The 21,747-nt window shown below is 33.4% G+C and overlaps 1 protein-coding gene across 5 annotated transcripts in view; it reads right to left on the minus strand.

Moving 5' to 3' along the window:
* LOC143238241 (TBC1 domain family member 19) overlaps positions 1-20,270 on the minus strand; it is a 54,554-nt gene extending 34,284 nt beyond the window's left edge. For 4 of the 5 annotated variants that reach the window (XM_076478302.1, XM_076478301.1, XM_076478298.1 and 1 more), the window contains exons 1-5: positions 20,159-20,270; positions 19,358-19,433; positions 6,883-6,946; positions 4,206-4,299; positions 2,070-2,130 (exon numbers count right to left, since the gene is read on the minus strand). In XM_076478302.1, coding sequence (XP_076334417.1) covers positions 2,070-2,130; positions 4,206-4,299; positions 6,883-6,946; positions 19,358-19,393 — 255 coding nt within the window. In that variant the 5' untranslated portion in view covers positions 19,394-19,433; positions 20,159-20,270. The remainder of the gene's footprint in view (positions 1-2,069; positions 2,131-4,205; positions 4,300-6,882; positions 6,947-19,357; positions 19,434-20,158) is intronic. The other variant, XM_076478300.1, reaches the window with a different exon arrangement.
* Between the last annotated feature and the right edge of the window lie 1,477 nt (positions 20,271-21,747).

Raw genomic sequence — 21,747 nt, forward strand, 5'->3', positions numbered from 1 at the left:
TTAATTGTTTGTTTTTTTTTCGAATTTCGCGCAAAGCTGCTCGAGGGCTATCTGTGCTAGCCGTCCCTAATTTAGCAGTGTAAGACTAGATGGAAGGCAGCTAGTCATCACCGCCCACCGCCAACTCTTGGGCTACTCTTTTACCAACGAATAGTTGGATTGATCGTCATATTATAACGCTCCCACGGCTGAAAAGGCAAGCATGTTTGGTGCGACGGGGATACAAATACGCGACCCTCAGATTACGAGTGGCACGCCTAAACCCATCTGGCCATGCAGGGCCGTTAGAAGATTTAATCAATATAAGATGTAAAATATACACTTCGTTTTTGGCCTGTCACATTTGTTATTACAAATAAAAAGTGATGTAAATTGAGTGTTACTTTCACGGACCTCATAAACGAGGACTGTTTTGCACTTGACATTGACCTTTGTTCGTTTTTTTTCTACAAAAAGGCGTCACAGAAAAATGACATTATCAGCAATGACCAAAAGCTGTAAGTAATAACTTTTCCCTGACTTTATACTTTTTAATATATTATCAAAGAATTGTTCAGTAAGGTACCCTCAAGAGAGGCCAGGCAAGATCAGTTGGTTAAGGCACTCGACTTGTAATTCGAGGATCGTAGGTTCTAATCCCCGTCGCACCAAATATGCTCGCCCTTTCAGCCGTGGAGGCGTTTTAATGTGACGGTCAATCCCACTATTCGTTGGTAAAAGAGTAACCTAAGAGTTGGCGATGGGTGGTGATGACTACCTGCCTTTCCTCTAGTCTTACACTGCTAAATTTGGGACGGGTAGCGCAGATAGCCCTCGTGTAGCCTTGCGCGAAATTCAAAACAAACCAAACCTATTAAATTACTGTCAAGAGAAATCCTCAAGAGAACACTAAGTTTAACAGTGATTGATGCAACAAGTATATATCCTCCCTTAACCATTACTTTGCCTCCCAATAGCACAGTGGTATGTCTGCAGACTTATTCCTCTAGAAATCAGGTTTCGATATCCGAGGTGGGTAGAGCATAGATAGCCCTTTATGTAATTTTGTTCAAAATAATGAAACAAATAAGCTATATTGTTCTTCTTTTTATCGAACAATAAATTACTATCTCGTTACTCCACTACATGATTATCAAGTATCTATATTTTTCTTAGGTGAAAATGGCTAATGTCTTGATGACGAGAAACCCGCTTGAAATAAAAATGTATCTCAAAATGGCTGGTATGGATATTAACACATATCAATAAAAGTGTTAAATAACAAATTTGTTTTCTGGTACCATGCTATTTGACGTTGTAAGTATTCTCAGAGCTTTGTCACGTCACATGACATACTTGTATAATGGTGGACACGAATATGGCAAGTGGAAGATTTGTTAAATCATCCAGAAAAGGTATAAAATTGACCTTGTATGTCAGATATAATATCTGTGGAATTGGCAACACAATGTCTCACATATAAGTTATTAGTAAAACATTCTGCAAAAACTCAAATACTATATCTCCTTTGACTCACTATCATATATCACGTAATTAGCTGTATTTTTAAATTTCATTGTTTATATATTTTAATGTCGAAGAACACTAGTGTTTCATAGAAATAACTCGCAAAGACGAGTTGCACTGCTTCTCTTAGTTTATCAGAAATGGATTTTTTAAGTTAAAGAAGCTATGACTGCTCTTACTAAGTTTACAGTAGTCTTAGATATTAATATTACTTATCACGTTCACTGGAGTCTACATGATAAACTGAATAAATAAATAGTTACTTTGAACTTTTGATGTCTTTATACTTTCTTTGTCTTTGTAATGTGATAAGCGAACCGGTGGTCATTTCTCGGTGGCCCAATTTGTCACTGTTTGAAAAGAGAACCACACGAAGTGTGAGTGAAATAAAAAGCTTAATGGTACAGATGTGGAATAATGCTAATCAACAATATTTTTTGTAGAAATTTTAAGGTATATAAATATCGGGATAAATTAAGTGTGATAAAATTAAATCATACTAATATTTGTTTACTTATCACATTCTGGACAAACGCTTTTTGTCAAATTATTAAGGTACTTACTAAATTTTGTAGATTATTCACCTTGAGAGGTATTTTAATGTCTCCCCACAGAGTAGCAGCCCTGATAAAGTAGAAAAAAACAACTAGAAATTACTTTTTAAAGTGTTTTTTAAATAACAGAACATGAGTACATGTTTATTAAAAACATATTTTGCATGTGGATTAAAATAGAACAGTTTGAGAGTGGTGAAATAATAGAATTTAATAAGTGAATATTGAATATAATAAAGGCATTTATAACAATGTATCTAAAACGATAGTTCTTTATACTACAGATTTTATAAATAGTCACATGAAACATACTTGAATACAAAGAATGACTTTCCAAACTTGATACCTTTTTAATGTCGTTTATTCCATTTATAAGTGACGTTTATTACATCGTTAGAGAAGTCTTACACTCTTCACGCTTATAGTTTATAATTGCTTTAGTGTATGAACTTTTTTATTTATGGCAAAGATACTAATATTACCTGCCGCTGTCCCTAATTTTGAACAACTGATAGGAGGGGAGGCAGCCAGTTAGTAGAACCCGACTGAGGATTGATCTCATAGTGAGCAGTTCCGACATTTAGAACCTTACTACAGGACCAACCAGTGTCCCCTTGCTTTAGTAATATTCTCTCAGTAATATCTACACGTAATTATCGGTTTGGTTTGTTTTGAACTTCGCGCAAAGCTACATGAAGGCTATCTGCCCTAACCGTCCCAAATTTAGCAGTGTGAGACTAGAGGGAAGGCAGCTAGTCATCACCACCCACCACAAACTCTTGGGCTACTCTTTTACCAACGAATAGTGTGGTTAACTGTCATATTATAATGCTCCCACGGCTGAAAGGGCAAGCGTGTTTGGTGTGACGAGGATTCGAACCTGCGACGCTCAGATTATGAGTCGAATGCCTTATCCACCTGGCCATGACACTTATAAACAATATTCACTCATATTCCTAAATACTAGTTGTCTGTTGAAGTCTATCATTAAACAAGTTTAACAAGTATTTCAAAAATGTCATACATTTAGGGTTTTGCCAGTTATAAACTGTTTCTATATTTACATTCATCTGTTGGGACTTAGTTACCAAAAAAGTTTGCTCGACGTTTGGATGTGAATAAAGATATTTCGTTGGTAGTTTGAAGTGTAAGTGTGACAGTATTCTGTTTTGTAAAGAAAATATACAAGTTATGTTTATGTTTCTCTTTTAAAAAATGTATTCGTTTTGTGTTTTGTACATATTTAATGTAGTATAGTGTCAGAGAGCGACTAAGACTTACCAGTAAGTCTCAGCAAACAAAGAGTGTGAGTGTACAAAACTGTCTGCTGAGTCCTTTTCCATGTGTTTTACAGCAGTGCTGCACTTGACAATGAAACCCTCATGAATTTTACGTAATAGTTAAGATAACTTACTTGGAGGAATTTTATATCTTAATGTCACACATTCGAAACGGAAGATTCAAAGTCGACAAGTTACTTTTAATTACGGAAAAAAAACTATATTTAACTCCTGTTTTTCTTTGTGCAACAGCTAACACTGTGTAATACCGTTAATATAGTTGATGAGTTAAAATGTGGAGCTTTACCTATCCACTTATTATTATAATTAGGTCGACAGCAAAAAAGAAACGTTGTCGTATATTTGTAAAAGAAAAATAAATTATATCAATACGTTAACGATTCGTAGTTAGATAATAATATTCGTGTGTATTTCCTTATAATCACTTCAATATTCTTGAAAGTGGCTTTTTGTGATATTTTATAAATTAATTGTTCGTGTAAAAAATACTAACTGAATTAATATTATTTGTTTATTGTTGGATAACAAAATTATTAATTTATCTAAATTAGATGCTTGTGGAGTGAATGTTCCTGTAAGAAATAACAAAAACACGGAATGTTCTGTATCTTTAAGACTAAGTATATTTCGTTCACTGCTCGAGAGATGCTGTTCCTGTGATTTGCTGGCTAAATATAGATATGTTGTTTAAAAACCGCTAGTCAAACTTAGCTTTATTCGCTACTAGTGTAACTAAAAGAAAAACTACTGTAAACATAGCTTACCGAGTTCAATGTCTGCAATTAGTGTTCCTATTTAATATCAAATAGAACCAGATTGGTCTGTAATCACGACTTTAACTTACCCCTGTTCACTGTTGGAGAGATTGGGGTTTCTTAGGCTAACTAAAACGTCCAAAAAATCCTTTGGTGAATAAACAGGACGAAATCGACTGAGATCTAATGTAAGAAAAGTTAAGGTCTTGTTAATATTTCATATTAGAAAAGTAATCGAAATATACCAACTTACTTAGAGTAATTAGACTGAACATGAGTATGTTATATTATTACAAAATATATATTAAGATAATAAATCGACGTTTTATGAGATAAATAAATCGCTCAGAATTTAGATGAAGAAAGAATTATAATTTTATGATAAATTTATTTTGCAGGTGTTTCTTAAATGGTAAGTTACTTACACTAAATTTGTAGTTGATAATATAAAACGAAATAGTTTGAAGTACGTAGCTCAGGTTAGATGGAGAAATCTATTTTTAAATCGATTTAAACGATAAACTATTCTGCTATGTTTGACTGATAATGTTTAAAAAGAAGTTATTCTAAACTAACTCATTTTTCGTTTGATACTTGGACATATGTCAAGAGAGGTTTCTTTCGCTTGTGATTTGCATTAAAAATATTACAAATACAAATTGCAAAGCAGGGGATCATATGATAAAAGAAATAACCTGGTTAATTTGTCTTCATTGACATTTATGAATAGCAAGATATAACAAGTGTTGTTTTTATTATAAAATGAGGTTTGAAAAGAAAATGATTTCTGGTTAATTTTGGATTTTATTATGACGTTTTTGTAAAATAAAACACATAGTAACTTGGTGTCCCATGAAACGCTGCTTTAATACAGCAGGATATGGCAGGCTTGGCTTCTCTTGAAAACACTTTTAAATAACGTTGGATAAGAGGTTTAGTACGTATGTACGTTTATCTTATAGTTGAGTCTACCGAGGGAAATAAAACCCCTGATTTTAGCTTTGTAAATTCATAGACTTACCATTATACCAGTGGAAAACAAGGGGTTTGGTTACCTAGAGCATACTTTGAAAATAATACGGTTCAACAAATTTTATTTTTCTGAAATGTAGTTTCATATTTAATCAGCAGGCACTACAATTATTATTGATAGGATGGCTCGGATTGTTTACTGAAATGGTATTTTAAATATCTCCTCAATAGGTCATTAGAACCGTACAATACTGTACTGTGTTTCATTTTATAATAATATCTATTTAATGACCGCGTCACAAGTTCTAGGAATGTTTGTAAATATTATAATAAAAAAGTGGAATTTGTTGTTCTTCTTTCTGTTGTTTTGTAACCCCTAAACAATGGTGTCAACCAATTTTAGTAAGATGACATAGATGTAGAAAAAAAGAATCTTCTTATATAAATGTTATTAATAATTAATGATAATTAAAAATAATAATTCTCAATAAACGATGTTATTATTACACCTTGAAAATAGCTTTCTTACAGATAGTTGATGTTTTTTTTAATTGGCTTAAGCATAGGGTGAAATAGAAATTACCAGCCAATAATAGCTAAACAATAAAATATTACATTTGTAATCTCATTGTATTTAAAACTTTGTTATAAATATAATCCTTTTATGCCTATTGAAACAATGCTTTAAAAACAAGCAAACAAAGAAGAAAAATTAAAAAGTGGAGTAAATATAAGGATGACTAATATCAGTCTTTTAAAAACAATGCAAACAAGATAGTAGGGATGGCATTTACATTATTCCTACATCATGGCGCAAACAAGATAGTAGGGATGGCATTTATATTATTCCTACATCATGGCACAACCAAGATTTAACATATATCAATATATATATTTAACTATTCAATCACAATCAGTTTTAATTTATCATATTTTCATCGTCCCCCGCTGGGACGGTGGTAAGTCTACGAATTTAGAACGCTAAAATCAGGGATTTGAGACCTCTCGGTGAACACAGCAGATAGCCCAATGTATCTTCGTTATAAGAAACATACACACATGTACGCACCTATTTTTATTTGCTACCATTTTAATACACTGTGTGCCATCCCTACTATCTTGTTTGGATTGTTTCTGAAAGTTTGATATTAGCCATCCCTACGATCTTGTTTGGATTGTTTCTGAAAGATTGATATTAGCCATCCCTACGATCCTGTTTGGATTGTTTCTGAAAGTTTGATATTAGCCATTCCTACAATCTTGTTTGGATTGTTTCTGAAAGTTTGATATTAGCCATCCCTACGATCTTGTTTGGATTGTTTCTGAAAGATTGATATCAGCCATCCCTACGATCTTGTTTGGATTGTTTCTGAAAGTTTGATATCAGCCATCCCTACGATCTTGTTTGGATTGTTTCTGAAAGATTGATATTAACCATCCCTACATTCACCTCCCTTTTCTTGAAAAGTATATTTACTTTAGAAAATAAGCTGGCATCTCGATTAACAGATATATAAATAAAAATGGCTGGTCAGGTAATGACATTTTTAAAGAAAAATTTAGAAAGAGTGGTATGTAACGTAAAAAGCAATGTGTTTTGGAAACGTATTTATTAATCTTTACAAAAAATATATGTCATCCTATACCCTCATATGGATTGTGTGGTTTACTTTCAACTGAATATGGCATTTGCTTGAGACATTATTTAATGTGCATTATTGTTTGTAAAAACTATCGAATGTATGAAACTGCTATTCCAGGGACTTTTATACATCAGAAGAAAATAAATCTTACCCATTTCCTCGCTTCCAAGCTCTGTCCATTTGGCCTCCATGTCTTTTTGTTCTGACACAGGTCTCTATCAAAAGGATAATTAAAATTTAAGTACAACAACGTTGCTCATTAGTTGCTCTTGGGTGCTGGTTTAGGAAGTTAACCAACTTTATACGTGTTTAGACAGCAAGTTTTAAAGGTAGAAGGTAATACTCATAAAACTTTACGAGCCATTTTATATGTTTATCAAAAGAAAGAACTGAGATAAAGGACATATGTGAAGTTATTCGAGACGTTATAAATGAAACCTAACTTCTTTTGTGCACTTTATAGATATTGAGGTTTTATAAAACATTCGAAGTAACACAAGTTAATGCCCAAATTTTGTTTATTTTTAACACATCAAGTTGTATTATTTATATTTTAACAATTTTTGTTTTGAGCTTGATTCTAGGAATGAAAACTTAGCTAATTCTTTATAAACATTCGTAGCAAATGAATTTTAATATCATTTTTTGTACCTTCTTTATGTGTTAAAAATGTTTAAGGACTAATTTTGTAACTTTAGGTTTAAATGAAATTGCAAAATAAAAATGCTAAATTTTATACGGGTCTTTGAAGGAGGTTTTAAAACTTTGCCTTAAAATAGATGGAGTTGAACAGCTTAGTCATGCCAGGACAACTTAATCCATCGATCCTTGCCCGGCCCTGAATCGATCCGTTTGGTTGAATGGTTTGTCTCGTCTGCCGACAACTCACTTCTAATTCCGACTTTCTTCTTCTTCACTTTGCCAGCTGCTAAGTCGACCGACCTCGCGCCCATCAAGTTTTTCTAAAATATATCAGTCCATTTGGCCCAAACAAACGATAGCGCCTTAGCTAAAATTCAAAACTTTTTACCACAAGCGGGTTGAAGGAGGACTGTTCAGTCTTCAAACACCCTAGGGGTTAATTTTTCTTCAGAAACATTAACCTTATTCCAAGATAACTGCCCAAAATGTGTGTATCATGCCAGTTTTGTCTATTTATTCATGTTTGAATTCTTTATGAAATGTGTGTAATAGAACTATGCTAATTTTCTATGGTTTTAAATGGCAAATCTCTTTTAATACAGTTTTTTTTATTCAATGCATTTCAAAGCAACTATTTTTTTTTTACTTGCATAGTTGAACAAGTGATAATTAAACACTTTTGACAGTCAGTTTTGAGATGAAATATAACGTTTTTCTGAAATTTTATTTGATTTATTTAAGATGAAATTATTATAGGCATTATGGTATTCATGTTCACTAATGACCAGTAGAAAAATTTTAAAGTATTCACGAAACTCAGATTCTAGACAGTTAATAAATCAAAACTGGACAGGAAAAAAAAGATACGAAAGTGAAGAAGTAAAAATCAAATCTTTATTCAGAGTGAATAATGTGGGGTTAGTTCATTTCACTTACGTACCGGCCAGATGACAGACCGATTCTTGGTAACTGTTTTAGTTTAGTGTTTTCCAGGTCTCGAAGGGTCTGAAACTTAATCAATGGGGGATAAAATAATATTTTTTTTCACTCCACTTCACGACAAATGGATAAGAACGTTTGTGAGAAATAAAACAAATTCGGCTACAAGACTGATGTTATTGGTTGATGCATGTTTTGAATCTTGTCGAGATGCCTTGAACTTCTGCCTAGCTTCTAGTTCCGCTGCCATATAAACTTGATTCTGGGTTTGAGAAGGAGACAAAGCAGATTCTAACTAATCACCGAAATTCCAACAAAATGTGTGATATACCAGAATTCATCGCTGCATATGTTACCAACTATACCAATCAGCGTTCTTAAAGATGAAACTCCCTAATATATAGCACTTTGTAAAAGTATATAAAACACCCCCTGAGCTGGACACATGTCGAAAGTGTAGAAATTTTATGCCTTTGACACAAGTAACTTTGCTTGAATAAAACAACCTTTTGACAATAGTTTAGCAGAAGTTGCATAGAAATTTAGAAATATTACGTGAATATGTCTCTGTTAATTGTCCAAGACAATCTCCTAATCTTTATGGCTAGCATGAAACACACAATCAGCTGCTAGAATGATAAGTTGATTAAAAAATCAATGAGTGAAAGGAAGTAGATGTCATATGATCTCATCTCAAATAATCCGAGTCAATTTCCTGATTCAAATCTGAATACTGAAGTAACCAGTTCTCCAAAGGCTTGCCAATAACCTAAGATTTGAGCCAGTTGACGTGTTCAACACACGAACTTGAGCAGAATAATAGCTGTAATTTATAATTCATTTTACTAAACTGACAACAGAAGAGATACAGAAATAGTCTAGACAGAATTTAGCTGTTTCCTTGTTACAGACACATAGCACAAAAATACCCAAACATCAGACTTGGACATTTGTTCTGATATTACTTTGTAATAACATTTCTTGTTTTAGCACATTACTCTCTTGCACATTTACTATTATGTAAATTAATGTATACTAACTGTTGCGGAACACAATCATTCCACATACGTCTATGGAATCAGTGATATATCTTTACTGGATCGAAGATCAATATAGGATCCCACTGAGAGCTGTAATTTTCGTTCAAAAATGGAAAAAAATTCAAGAAATGTTAGTCAGCTCTTTCTCAAATTCATGGTGTGATGTCAGGGCATATTGCTCTTGGTCATCTAATCAGTCTAGTCAGGATTTAGAAAAAGCAGGCATATGCTAGACAGTTGCATGACGCATTTAGCCAAATCACCAGACACATCTTCTCCACTCTGAATATTCAGTGCAGTTATGTAAACAACTGGTTGTCGAAGTTAACTCCTTGATATGAGTGGAGATTTCCAGGTCACCAAAGCATTAGATTTCTTATTAAGCCAATGCATTTACAATAGACTGTGTTAATATGTTAGATAATGAATTAGTTTTATAAAACACGATAAAGTAATCAATAAAAACCACAACACATCGATTTCCTCTTTTTATTTCTAGCAGTAGATCAGCTGTATACATGAATTACTTCAGACAAAAACCTACAACTCATTGACAGAGTTTCTCCTGATTTGATAAATTTCTTCGTTTGGATAATTCACTTGGAATAATGTCTTCTTATCGCTCAATGTCCCGTCATGAATGTCACCAACAGAACAGCTTTTACATGTTTTTAATAGTGTTTGATATTTCCTGGTTAATTCTCTCTACTTCTTGCGTTATGTTAAGCCTGAAGCATTTTATATTTTATAACTTTAAGGATCACTAAGAATAGATTTCAGATTATATTTGGGTCCGTCAATCACTCTTCTTAAAGTTCATAACTAGTTATTCAATGTGTCTCTTAAGGTACTGAACTGACATAGCTTCTATATATATTTTGTCATTACTGCTGTAATGTTGTTAATTGCTGCATGATGTTCAGAGTCTGGCCATTTAATGAAATTATACGTTTTCATGGAATAACGAGATAATCCGTGAGACATTTAAAGCTGCTAATCCACTTGGTAACTGCACTCTTGCAACATTGTTATCCAATATGTAATAAAAATACCTGGGTTTCTAAAACTCATTAGTCACTTTAGTGTTTTGTAAAATACTGAAACTGTGAATTTCCTACTATTCAAGAAGTAGAGATAACCTTTAACTAATATTACAACTGCAAGCAATTCTTTTTTGGAATACAGTTTCAGTGATCAGGAATTTCATTTATGACTTGAAAATGTCATAATGTGTTCCATATGAGCCTTTATGCATGAAAAACCTGTAAAACGTCCATCATCACTGGCATCTTCTCCAGGATCACTGGATGGTTTTGACGAGAATACATTAATATTGGTGCTTCTACCAATGCATGTCAAGAAGGCTGGTCTGGGTATTAAAACTTTTATTAAAATAAAGTAGTGAACAGCAGTTCGACCTTCTTAGGTCATCTTCAGGCTAACAAAGAGTAACTAGACCAACTAAACCATAAAACCTTAATGGCCAGTTTTGGTGTAATCTCCCTATTCATAGAAGTCCCAACAACTGAAGCCTGCAAGTTAACTTTAAAATGTTATATCCAGAATGCCAACTCATTGATACACATTCTCAACAACCAATTAGCAATTCGTATAAAATTCACTGCCACCAAAACTATTCAGTGATTAAAACTACCTGCAAATAATAGCTCAAGTATGGACAATCCTGTGTCATCAGTTCTTGCCAACATTTTTATGACAAAGATTGAATCTTAAGTGATCAGTTCAGCCTTACACTCACTACTATACTGATACAGGTATGTTGACGATACAATTGCTGGATTCACATTTACAGAACATACACTTAGTTTTTTCAATCATGTTAATTCCATATATTCCAACATTAAGTTCACCCGTGAACACAAAAACCTAATGAAAGAGCATCTATCAACCTCAAGATCACAAGAATCGATACACAATTCTAAACAGAAATCTACAGAAAAAAATAATCCATACTGGACTATACATTCCCTGGAACTCAGCACATGAAACAAAACAAAAACAGAAACCAAATAAACACAGCTTCAAAACTATGTTCACCTGATAAAATTAACGATGAAATCAACAAAATAAAATAACACTTCATTAACATCAACAAATTCCCTCCAAAAACCGTGTAAAAAATTATACAGACACACCTAGATCAACAATTCGGTCAACAGCAAACAAACAATAATAATTCCAAGAAACTTCAATGTTCAAAACTTTACACTGCTGTATACTGTATATTCCCAATATCAGCAAAAAATAAACAACATTTGAAAAAAAACTTATAAAAAAAACACGACATTCCAGTAAACACCAAATTTATTTTAAAAAGCAGGAAGTTCAAACTATGTAAAAACTACACTGACAAACACCACGCCAGCATTATTTATAAAATACAATGCAACAACCGCCACGACTTTTATATTGGAAAAATAAGCAGAAAAAGTGGAAACCAGATTCAAAGAAAACAAAAAATACACCTTCACAAATTTTTGAACACTGCAAATCAAATAAACACAACACAACCATAGTTATTAACAAGAGAAATAAAAATAAATATCCGCAAAATCAAAGAAACTCTACTTATACAACAACTCAAACTAAAATTAAACCAAGGAACAACTTTATACCTATATTAATTAATAACCTAATATTTACTACAACACCCCCTGCAATCTCGTACCCATTTACGCTCTCGTCCCTAAGACGTGTGCCTGGCAAAGGCCAATTGCAAACTCTCTTTGTTAACTTGAGGATGATCTAAGAAGGTCGAGACGTTGTTCTCTACTTTATTTTGATAAAAGTTTTAATAACCATACCACCCGAATTGAGATACATTTTTACTTCAAGTGGGTTTCTCTTCATCACCAATTACTTCTATAAATGTGAACTTTAAGGACTGGAATGCACCTTCGCAGTTCCATGTCCATACAAATTATGTATCAAACTTTAGTCAGCACAGACATTGGCTGTAAATCATCGATAATACAATGTGAAACATAGAAAGCTGCAAACTTATCATTTGTTACAAGGTAGGAACAAGTCCTTAACTGCTGCAATATTTGTAGTTTAAAAGATTCTTCATCTCTGTTAACTACGTGATCAAGAAAAGGCAGATTTACAGTCATGTGAAAAAGTTAAACATCCTATGAAAGCCTGTGTATTTGTGTAACATTTTTGGATATGTAGATACTCAATCTCAATTTCAACAATACTGAGAGATTATAGGGATATAAATAAACAATTAAAACTGAAGAAAACACCTTTCAAGATTTTCTGTAAATGTAACTCTACAAAAATGCATATTCTAACTGAATATAGCTAGTAATAGCTAGTGTTACCTTCTTTGGCTGAATTAACTACAGTGAGACGCTTCTTGTAGCCATCTACCAGTTTCTGACATCGGTCTAAAGAAAGTGTGTCCCACTCCTCAATGCAGAATTCTGTCAGCTGTGAGATGTTTGAGGGGTTTCTTGCATGTACAGCCCGTTTCAACTCACGCCATAGCATCTCAATGGGATTAAGATCTGGGCTTTGACTCGGCCATTCCAGGACTCTCCATTTCTTAGGTTTCAGCCAGTCCTTGGTGGATTTACTGGTATGTTTTGGGTCATTGTCGTGTTGCAGGGTCCAGTTCCGCTTCAGCTTTAATTTTCTTACAGATGGTCTCACATGATCCTCAAGCACCCTCTGATACACAGTAGAATTCATGGTGAATTCTATGATTGTGAGCTGTCCAGGTCCTGCTGCAGCAAAACAGCCCCAACACATGACACTTACACCTACATGCTTCACAGTTGGTATGAGGTTCTTTTTCTGGAATGCTATATTTGGTTTACGCCAAACATGTTTTCTGTTATGGTGTCCAAATAATTGAATTTTGGACTCATAATTTTATCCAAAGAACATTATTCCAGAAGTCCTAGTCTTTGTCTACATTCTTTCTGACAAACTTCAGTCTGGCCTTGATGTTTCTCTTAGAGAGCAAAGGATTCCTCCTTTCACACCTCCCATACAGGTTAAACTTGTGCAGTATCTTTCTGATTGTAGAGGCATGCATTTTCACAGCAACTGTAGCCAGAGCCTGCTGTAGGTCCCGTGATGACTTATTAGGGCGTTTGGAGACATCTTTTAGCATCTTGCGGTCTGCTCTCGTGGTGAACTTACTTGGACGACCAGACCTGGGCATGTTGGCAGTTGTTTTGAAAGCCTTCCATTTGTTGACTATTTTCCGGAGAGTGGAATGGCTAATTTCAAAATCTTTTGGGATCTTTTTAAATCCCTTACCAGACTCATAAGCTGCTACAATTTTCTTCCTGAAGGCCTCAGACAGCTCTTTTGCCCTCACTATGGTGTCCACTCTCACTTTAACAGTCAGGAGCACACCAACTAAATGTCTGAGGTTTAAATAGGGCAAGCCTCATTCACAATGCTGAGTTACGATAGTGGGGGTGTCCTAACTTTTTCCTCAGTTAGAATACGCATTTTTGTAAAATTACATTTACAGAAGATCTTGAAGAGTTTTTTGTTCAGTTTTAACTGTTTAGTTATATTCCTATAATCTCTCAGTATTGTTAAAATTGAGATTAAATATCTATATATCCAAAAATGTTACAAAAATACACAGGCTTTCATACGGTGTCCTAGCTTTTTCACATGACTGTATGTACATACGTGTGCACAATTTCCTGTCTTCATATCAAAGTTACTAAATGTGAACACACATATGCAGCTAAAAAAACATGAATCACAAATGAAACCTGAATATTCTGTAATAACTAACAAGATAATTTCGCCAAACAAGTTCTTTACGGAACTGTAGGTTTTGAACCTAAAAAAACATGAATCACAAATGAAACCTGAATATTCTGTAATAACTAACAAGATAATTTCGCCAAACAAGTTCTTTACGGAACTGTAGGTTTTGAACCTAAAAAACATGAATCACAAATGAAACCTGAATATTCTGTAATAACTAACAAGATAATTTCGCCAAACAAGTTCTTTACGGAACTGTAGGTTTTGAACCTAAAAAAACATGAATCACAAATGAAACCTGAATATTCTGTAATAACTAACAAGATAATTTCGCCAAACAAGTTCTTTACGGAACTGTAGGTTTTGAACCTAAAAAAACATGAATCACAAATGAAACCTGAATATTCTGTAATAACTAACAAGATAATTTCGCCAAACAAGTTCTTTACGGAACTGTAGCTTTTGAATAAAGAACTTTAATTCAAGTGGTAATTTTTTTATTTTGTTTATCTACAAGGATTTTTATTTTGAACGGTTAAATATATTTCGACAAAAAGCAAGAAGAGTCATCTAAGAATCCAAAGACGTTGAGAACTTGGTATAAAGCAATTACTTTTTTTACCTGTATATTAGATGTATTGGAATACCATTCTTAGGTTCTTAGCTGATGCTTTGAATGTGTGCTCAAAAACAAATATATTATCTAACTAACTCAGTCAGTTATATCAATTCAGTCCTTTAAGTATAACCTTTAAGTGCTTCAAAAGTGGTGGGTGGATTACACAGATCAAATAACAAAACATGAATTTGTACAGTCCCTCATGAATGCTGAAAGCAGTCATAGGTTTACTTACATTATTTAATTCAGCTTGGGGCTCGGCATGGCCAAGTGTGTTAAGGCGTTCGACTCATAATCCAAGAATCGTGGGTTCGAATCCCTGTGGCACCAAACATGCTCGCCCTTTCAGCCGTGTGGGCGTTATAATTTTACGGTCAATCCCACTATTTGTTGGTAAAAGAGTAGCCCAAGAGTTGGTGGTGGGTGGTGATGACTAGCTGCCTTCAGTCTTGTCTTACACTGCTAAATTAGAGACGGCTAGCGCAGATAGCCCTCGAGTAGCTTTGAGCGAAATTCAAAAACAAACAAACAATTCAGCTTGGTAATAGCCAGAGGCTAGATATAATGTACTGAGCCAATAGACACCTTCCAATGGATACATACCCTAATCTGTGTTTGGTGCGGAAAAAGTTATAAATGTATATTACCATGTTAATCTGTCTGAATTACGCCTTTCCTCTTTTTACAGTTATTACTAGAGACAACCGTGCACTCTCTGAAGGTCGTATTATTCTATCCTTCAACGTCTGCTTAATTTCAGCATTGTTGTACCCATGATGCTCCAAGGAAGAGTAAATGGTGTTGTTCTATTGTACAAACATCACATAAGTTTTTTTGTGATGACGTGTGACTGTTGTCGAACTCAAATAACAATCTGTTCTGTAGCCACATCAGAAACTCTAGCACATCTTACTTTTCAAACAGAAAATATTGTGTTTCATGTGGTTGATTTCACTGCAGCAGACAATAAAAATATATTAGACTTTTATATAGTACACTATGAATTATTACTTGCACATTTGGAGGAGGAGGAATACCACATTTGTTTCAATATTCACACATGCATTGCAATTGTTCTATTATTTAATATGGTTGTTAATGAATAGTTTTGTAGTGCATCCATTTGTAAGATACTAGTGTATGTTTACAGTTGCACAGCTGCAATTCTTACTGCCTCTAGTTTCATTCCCTGCCTCAAAATTGAATTGGATATGATAATTTCATCCTGGGCCACCAGTGATATTGCTTTTGTGATACATGAGATACCTTTCAAACCCTTTCTGTGTCAGATAGGTTAATTAGCAATTATATTAAAAACTTATCGAATAGCATTTCATCACGATTTCTGGAAGACGTGCTCAGGAATGCTTTCTTTTAAAATCTCTTTCTAAGCAGACAGATTCTTCTTGCCGTTAAGTTATAAAGTTGGCTCTCTAGAATGCATAATTTTCTACGTGACTGAATATGCAGTGGAACGTATTGACCGTTGTGCGTCAGCCATCGAGTTTCTCTTTATCCAAATAATTAAATACTTAGAATAAAAAGCATCAGTTTAAGTTGAAAGTGGTGAGAAAGCAGCCAGTGTCTAAAAAACTAGGGGACTACAGTGCTTTAATTTATTACAAAATTGATCAGAGTAAGGAGATTCGCAGCTGCTTGTTTAAGCTCAGCCAGCATGAAGACTAAAAGACTTCTTCTGGTTATGAAACATTATAATCCGATATATAGGAAACAAGTACAAGACTAGAATGAAAGGATTGATTCGGTGTTGGTTTGAGGAGTTCAAACGAAAAAGAAAAAGAAGACTGGGATATGCAAGAGTGAATAAATAAACTGATAAAGGTGAGAAAAGAAGGTAATACTCCATCAGTAAGAAATGAAAGATTTTAAAATATTTGTGTTATTGATTGTTAGTAATAAACGACAACGTATTATACTTATACTGACATGGGTTTGTTCCCAATAGAAATAAGTAGATCTTAAATAAGTCGATGGGCGTAAAAAGGTAAAGAAAATTGCAAGTTAGCATAACATGATCATGACACAAATGTTCAAAGTCGTCATACACGAGAACGTCAAGACTGAATATCAGATGTTTCATCCTTTTTCTCTGGATAATCCATTCCTTGCAACAACTTGTTTGCAACAATTGAGAAAAGAGTTGTATTATTATTTGCATTTTTTAAACACTATATGATTTACCTGTTTTATTTTATTTCCGTAATTATGTGGTTGTGCCTTATAGCTACGAGTCTGTACACATTTGGGAAAAGGTTTCTTCTCCAATAAGCTAAAAGAATTGTACATTCTCACAAATGAAACCTTCTAGTGCTGGGTTCTCAGTGAGATGACTCAGCGTGTGTTAATGGCAACATCGTAATTTTGAGACGTGATGCTACACTGTCATTATATCACACTAAGCTTCCGACAGCTTAGTTAAAGGTAGGTGTTTCGTCGTCTTTAAAACTCTGGTGATGCACCTATCCTTTTAAATGTACCATCCACGGGATAGAAAGGCACGGCAAATCACCTCTTTGCTAACATCGTGACAGTGTGACGCGTGATGTCACATTTGTCTATCATATCCCATGGTGTCCTTTATAATTACATATCCTTTGGTGGGTCAGAGATACGTTTATGCATATATAAAACTAAAATCTGGAGCTCAATTCCTGGTGTGGTTAGAGCGGGGTCACTAGAACAGCAACAGCAATCATAGCCATATGCGGGTTTAGAGCTTCATTAGATTACCTCTTAGGCCTGGACGTCTACTGACTTGAAATTTTCCTGTTGTTCCAAGTGTTTTCTGTTATAAATGTAATCGATTACAAGAACACCTAGCCTCTAATGTTCTTTGTTTGTTAAGTATCTGTATTAAGGATTTAAATGATATAGGTCAACATTTCTCAACCTTTTGTATATCAAAGATCAGTTTCTTGTCTCCCTAAACTATCAGGAACAAATAAAATGCAAGTAAAAGAAAAACCATTAGAATTTTCATATGAATATTCTGTCAGTAGTTTTTGCTTCTGTTTTCGTAAAATCCCATGTATTTGTAAAAAAAAGTTTTTAATCAAACTAAAATCATCTAAACGTCTAAATAAGTTTAAAATAATTGAAAACGTGAACATGTAGTTTAAAGAATGTTGCAAAAGAGATTTCGATGAGTTATTATTTTGTCATAAGGTGAAACAAGACGAGAAACACATGAAAGTATATATTATAAAAGAAAAGTCACATTTCACTCACAAATAGTGTTAAAATCTAATTACGTATTATAAATACCACACTTAAAAAAGTTCAAACGTGTCCATCTGTGTTTAATTACTGAAAGTTAATTATGTTTTATTAAAGTGCTGCTATGATTTTGCGTTTGCAAATACTACTTTTAAAATTTTGAAACTGAATTAATTAATATCTTATACCGCTTTATTTTCGATTACAATGATGTGAAAGGGTAGTAACTGCGATATACTAAACAAATAGTTAACTTTCCAGCTGTTTTTTCCTGTCTAATAATTCTAGTATGTGCCATATTTCTGTTTTCACGTTTCTAACCTAAACTTGTGAAGCTCAAATCTAACTTAAAGCACTTCACACTTTTATGTCAACTATTTTCGATGTTTCTTAAAAAAAAGCTAATTTAGATTAATTATCTGTAAAATTGCAGATATTCTGAAAAATAAATTATATTAGTTAAAAGACGACGTTCAGTTGTCACCATTCATTAATATTTTACAGCATTGTGACTACAATGCTCAGAGATACATGGACTGTCGTAACAAAAACTAATATACACTGTCCTGAACGCACTTATAATACTTTCTAATAGGATCGATTTTATGTCATTTTCTTTCATTTACAGACTGTAATAATTTCTTATTTTTCGACATTTAATGTTCCAAGTAACCTATCTTATCAAATGTGTACATTTCATACAATGTTGCCCACCGTAAGCTGTGACAGACAGTGTTAGATACTGATAGTGTTGTTTGTGTACGGAATAAATGGTGTTAGTTGTCGATATCAGGTCTATTTAGTAATGACAAGTGTAAGTTTGCGGTAGATAAAGTTTTAGGTGCTCTATAGTAAAGCGTGATGACAGACCGACGTATTCAGCAAAGGTGTGTTGTTTGTGATAAATACATGTTACCAGTCGTTACTACGTAATACCCCAGGGTTACATGTTAATGTTAAAGAATGCTAGACTTTGATTGCCATGTGTACACCTAAAACTATAAGAAGAGCCGTATTAAAGCTGCAAAAACGCTATAAATCAACCAAAATCCAGAAAATAATAAAAACAAACGATATTTTGAATCCAAGGGTGTTTTGAATATCTATATATATCAAACACGCTTGAGAAAAGTACACCTATATATATATATATGAAAAAAAATATAATAATTCAACAAGTTTGTTTTATGTTTTAAGTTGTAAGTTATATCGGCTACAAATTAGGAAGCAAATTACTGTCAGAAAATTGCCAATATTATGAGTCACACTAATGTTAAACTCTGACTGAGGAGGTCAAATCACGGAGATCTGTGGATTATATAAAGCAAACGTATAAATGCCAAGTATTTGTCAAAATTGATTAAAGAAGCAAAACTTTCACATACTTTTCTTGAAAGTGCAATTCCTAACTCGTTGCACATGCTGTTTAGGCTCTTAAAAAATGCGTTTTTCCCAGGTAGTCTAAAACATGAACATAAAATAGATGAGGTAATAGAATAGTCATGCTTTAGCTGAATAAGAACTAAAATAATTAATATAGTAGGAAAAATATCTTTATATATATTTATATATAAAAGTGGATTAATTTGTTTAAATTATCTTATTTCGCGTTAAGGTTAAGTGTTGGAAGATAAGAAAGAGCAAATGTAAATACCAAAAATGTATTCTCAAGAAAGCTGGTATGGGTATTAAAACTTTAATTAAAATAATGTACAGAACAATTTTTCGACCTTCTTAGGTCATCTTTAGGTCCTAATGTTGACCTAAGAAGGTCGAAACGTTGTTCTGTTATTTTATTTTAATTAAAGTTTTAATGTATATACCAGCTCTTTTGAAAGTACATTTTTGCTTCAAGTGGGTCTCTCGTCATAATGAATTTATACACCAAAACATGGAAAAACTATATAAAGTCTCCGATTAAAAAATATATTCGAATAATGAATTTGTGGTATGATTGTGAATAAATGGCTGACGCATTCCACATAAATTCATTCCTTACTTCTTGTATAAAAAAATGATTAATTATGTTGGTTTTTTAAAGTGAATTTTCGACATAAAGTAATTATAAAAATACATTAACTGTTATTATAGCTATATCACAACTTTCCGAAGGAGCAGTTAAAGTCTGAGTGTATTGTAAAGATATCTATACCTAAAAAAGTAAGAACAAATATAGATTTCTCTACCTGGGCTTTCTGTATGAAATCTAGAGGTTCTCTTGTTTGACGACTTCCGTCCATTGCCGGAGAATTCTTCAACATACAATGATAGACTATGTTCCTCAGATTTTGTTTGTACCCTTAAATAAGAGAAAGTAAAAAAATGATATAAAGATATATGAAAGTAGAAAATACTGATTTTGTTTTCCTCTTTTTCTTTTTTCTTTCTTACATTTACATTTCTCAATCGCTCATTTTCTTCATAAGTTTGAAACGTGATTTATTCATTAGATATGATCAAAAGTTAGATTTATGTGTCCTTTTTTCATGGAAGTACATAAAATAACGAAAGCTAGATTAAAATAACATTATAATATCAAAATAACCTTGTAAGTAGATCTTAGTTAACTTCTGATGTCGTCTTGTGTATGAGCGAGCTTTCCTTTGTACGGAGGTTCTATCATCAAAACCGAATTAATTCAGGGTTGGAACTCCCGTTAAAATGTAACGTGTGACATTTAAGATCAGAAAAGGTCACGGCTGTTTTACTGGCATTTTTTTTGTGAAAGTAGCGACTGCCTGATAAACCCCAACCCTGCTGTCACGGAAACCCTACTGAAATATCAATGAGAACTGTTGAAAAGCTGAGTTTCTTACTTATAATTACCATACCATTAGTATTTCTAAAGTATAACTATAACGATATTCAAAATGTTTTGGTATGCATCATAATTTTGTTTGTTTGTTTGTTTTTAATTTCGCGCAAGGCTACTCAAGAGCTACCTGCGCTAGCCGTCATTAATTTAGCAGTGTAAGACTAGAGGGAAGGCAGCTAGTCATCACCACCCACCGCCAACCCTTGGGCTACTCTTTTACCAACTAATAGTGTGATTGACCGTCACATATAACGCCCCCACGGCTGAAAGGGCGAGCATGTTTTGGTGCGACCGGGATTCGAACCTGCGATTCTCAGATTACGAGTCGAATGCCTTAACCCACCTGGCCGCGCCGGGCCGTTTTTTGGTTTAGTATAAAACTTACTTCCAAATATAATCAGGGATTACGCAATAAAAACTGAAATTATTTAAAAACAGTCCACCCAAACAAAACTGTAGTTAGTTAGTATATATAATACGTAGAGAATGATCTGTTTAACCTTATTGCGTATATTGTTTGTGCTTTCACTGAACATTCCATTATCATCAGTGTTAATTTGGTAAAAGGTTTTTGATATTGTTGTAATTGCAAGTCGCTTACCATGCTATTATTTTGTTTCAATATGTGTGGAAAAAAACCCGTAAGTTGCGTCTTATAAAAGTATTTTCCAAGTGAAAAAACAATAACAATGTAACAGTTATGTGCAAGTTAAAAGAACATGTTTTCATGTGATGTAAATAGTTCCCGTTTGAAACCTGACCAGTATTTGAAATTGGGCAAAAGGTGGTAAAGCAACAAATGAGAAACTTGAATATACATAAAGGGGTTTCATTTATATTCAGTTTTTTTTTCCAGTACTCTTGATATTTTCAAACATCTTAAATTTTTCTTCACCCGAGTCAACAGTTTTGTTAAAGTACAACCAATATAACCTTGTTTACAACAAGGATAGGTAATTT

This window comes from Tachypleus tridentatus, chromosome 13 (genome assembly GCF_004210375.1).
Source record: "Tachypleus tridentatus isolate NWPU-2018 chromosome 13, ASM421037v1, whole genome shotgun sequence".
NCBI lineage: Eukaryota > Metazoa > Arthropoda > Merostomata > Xiphosura > Limulidae > Tachypleus > Tachypleus tridentatus.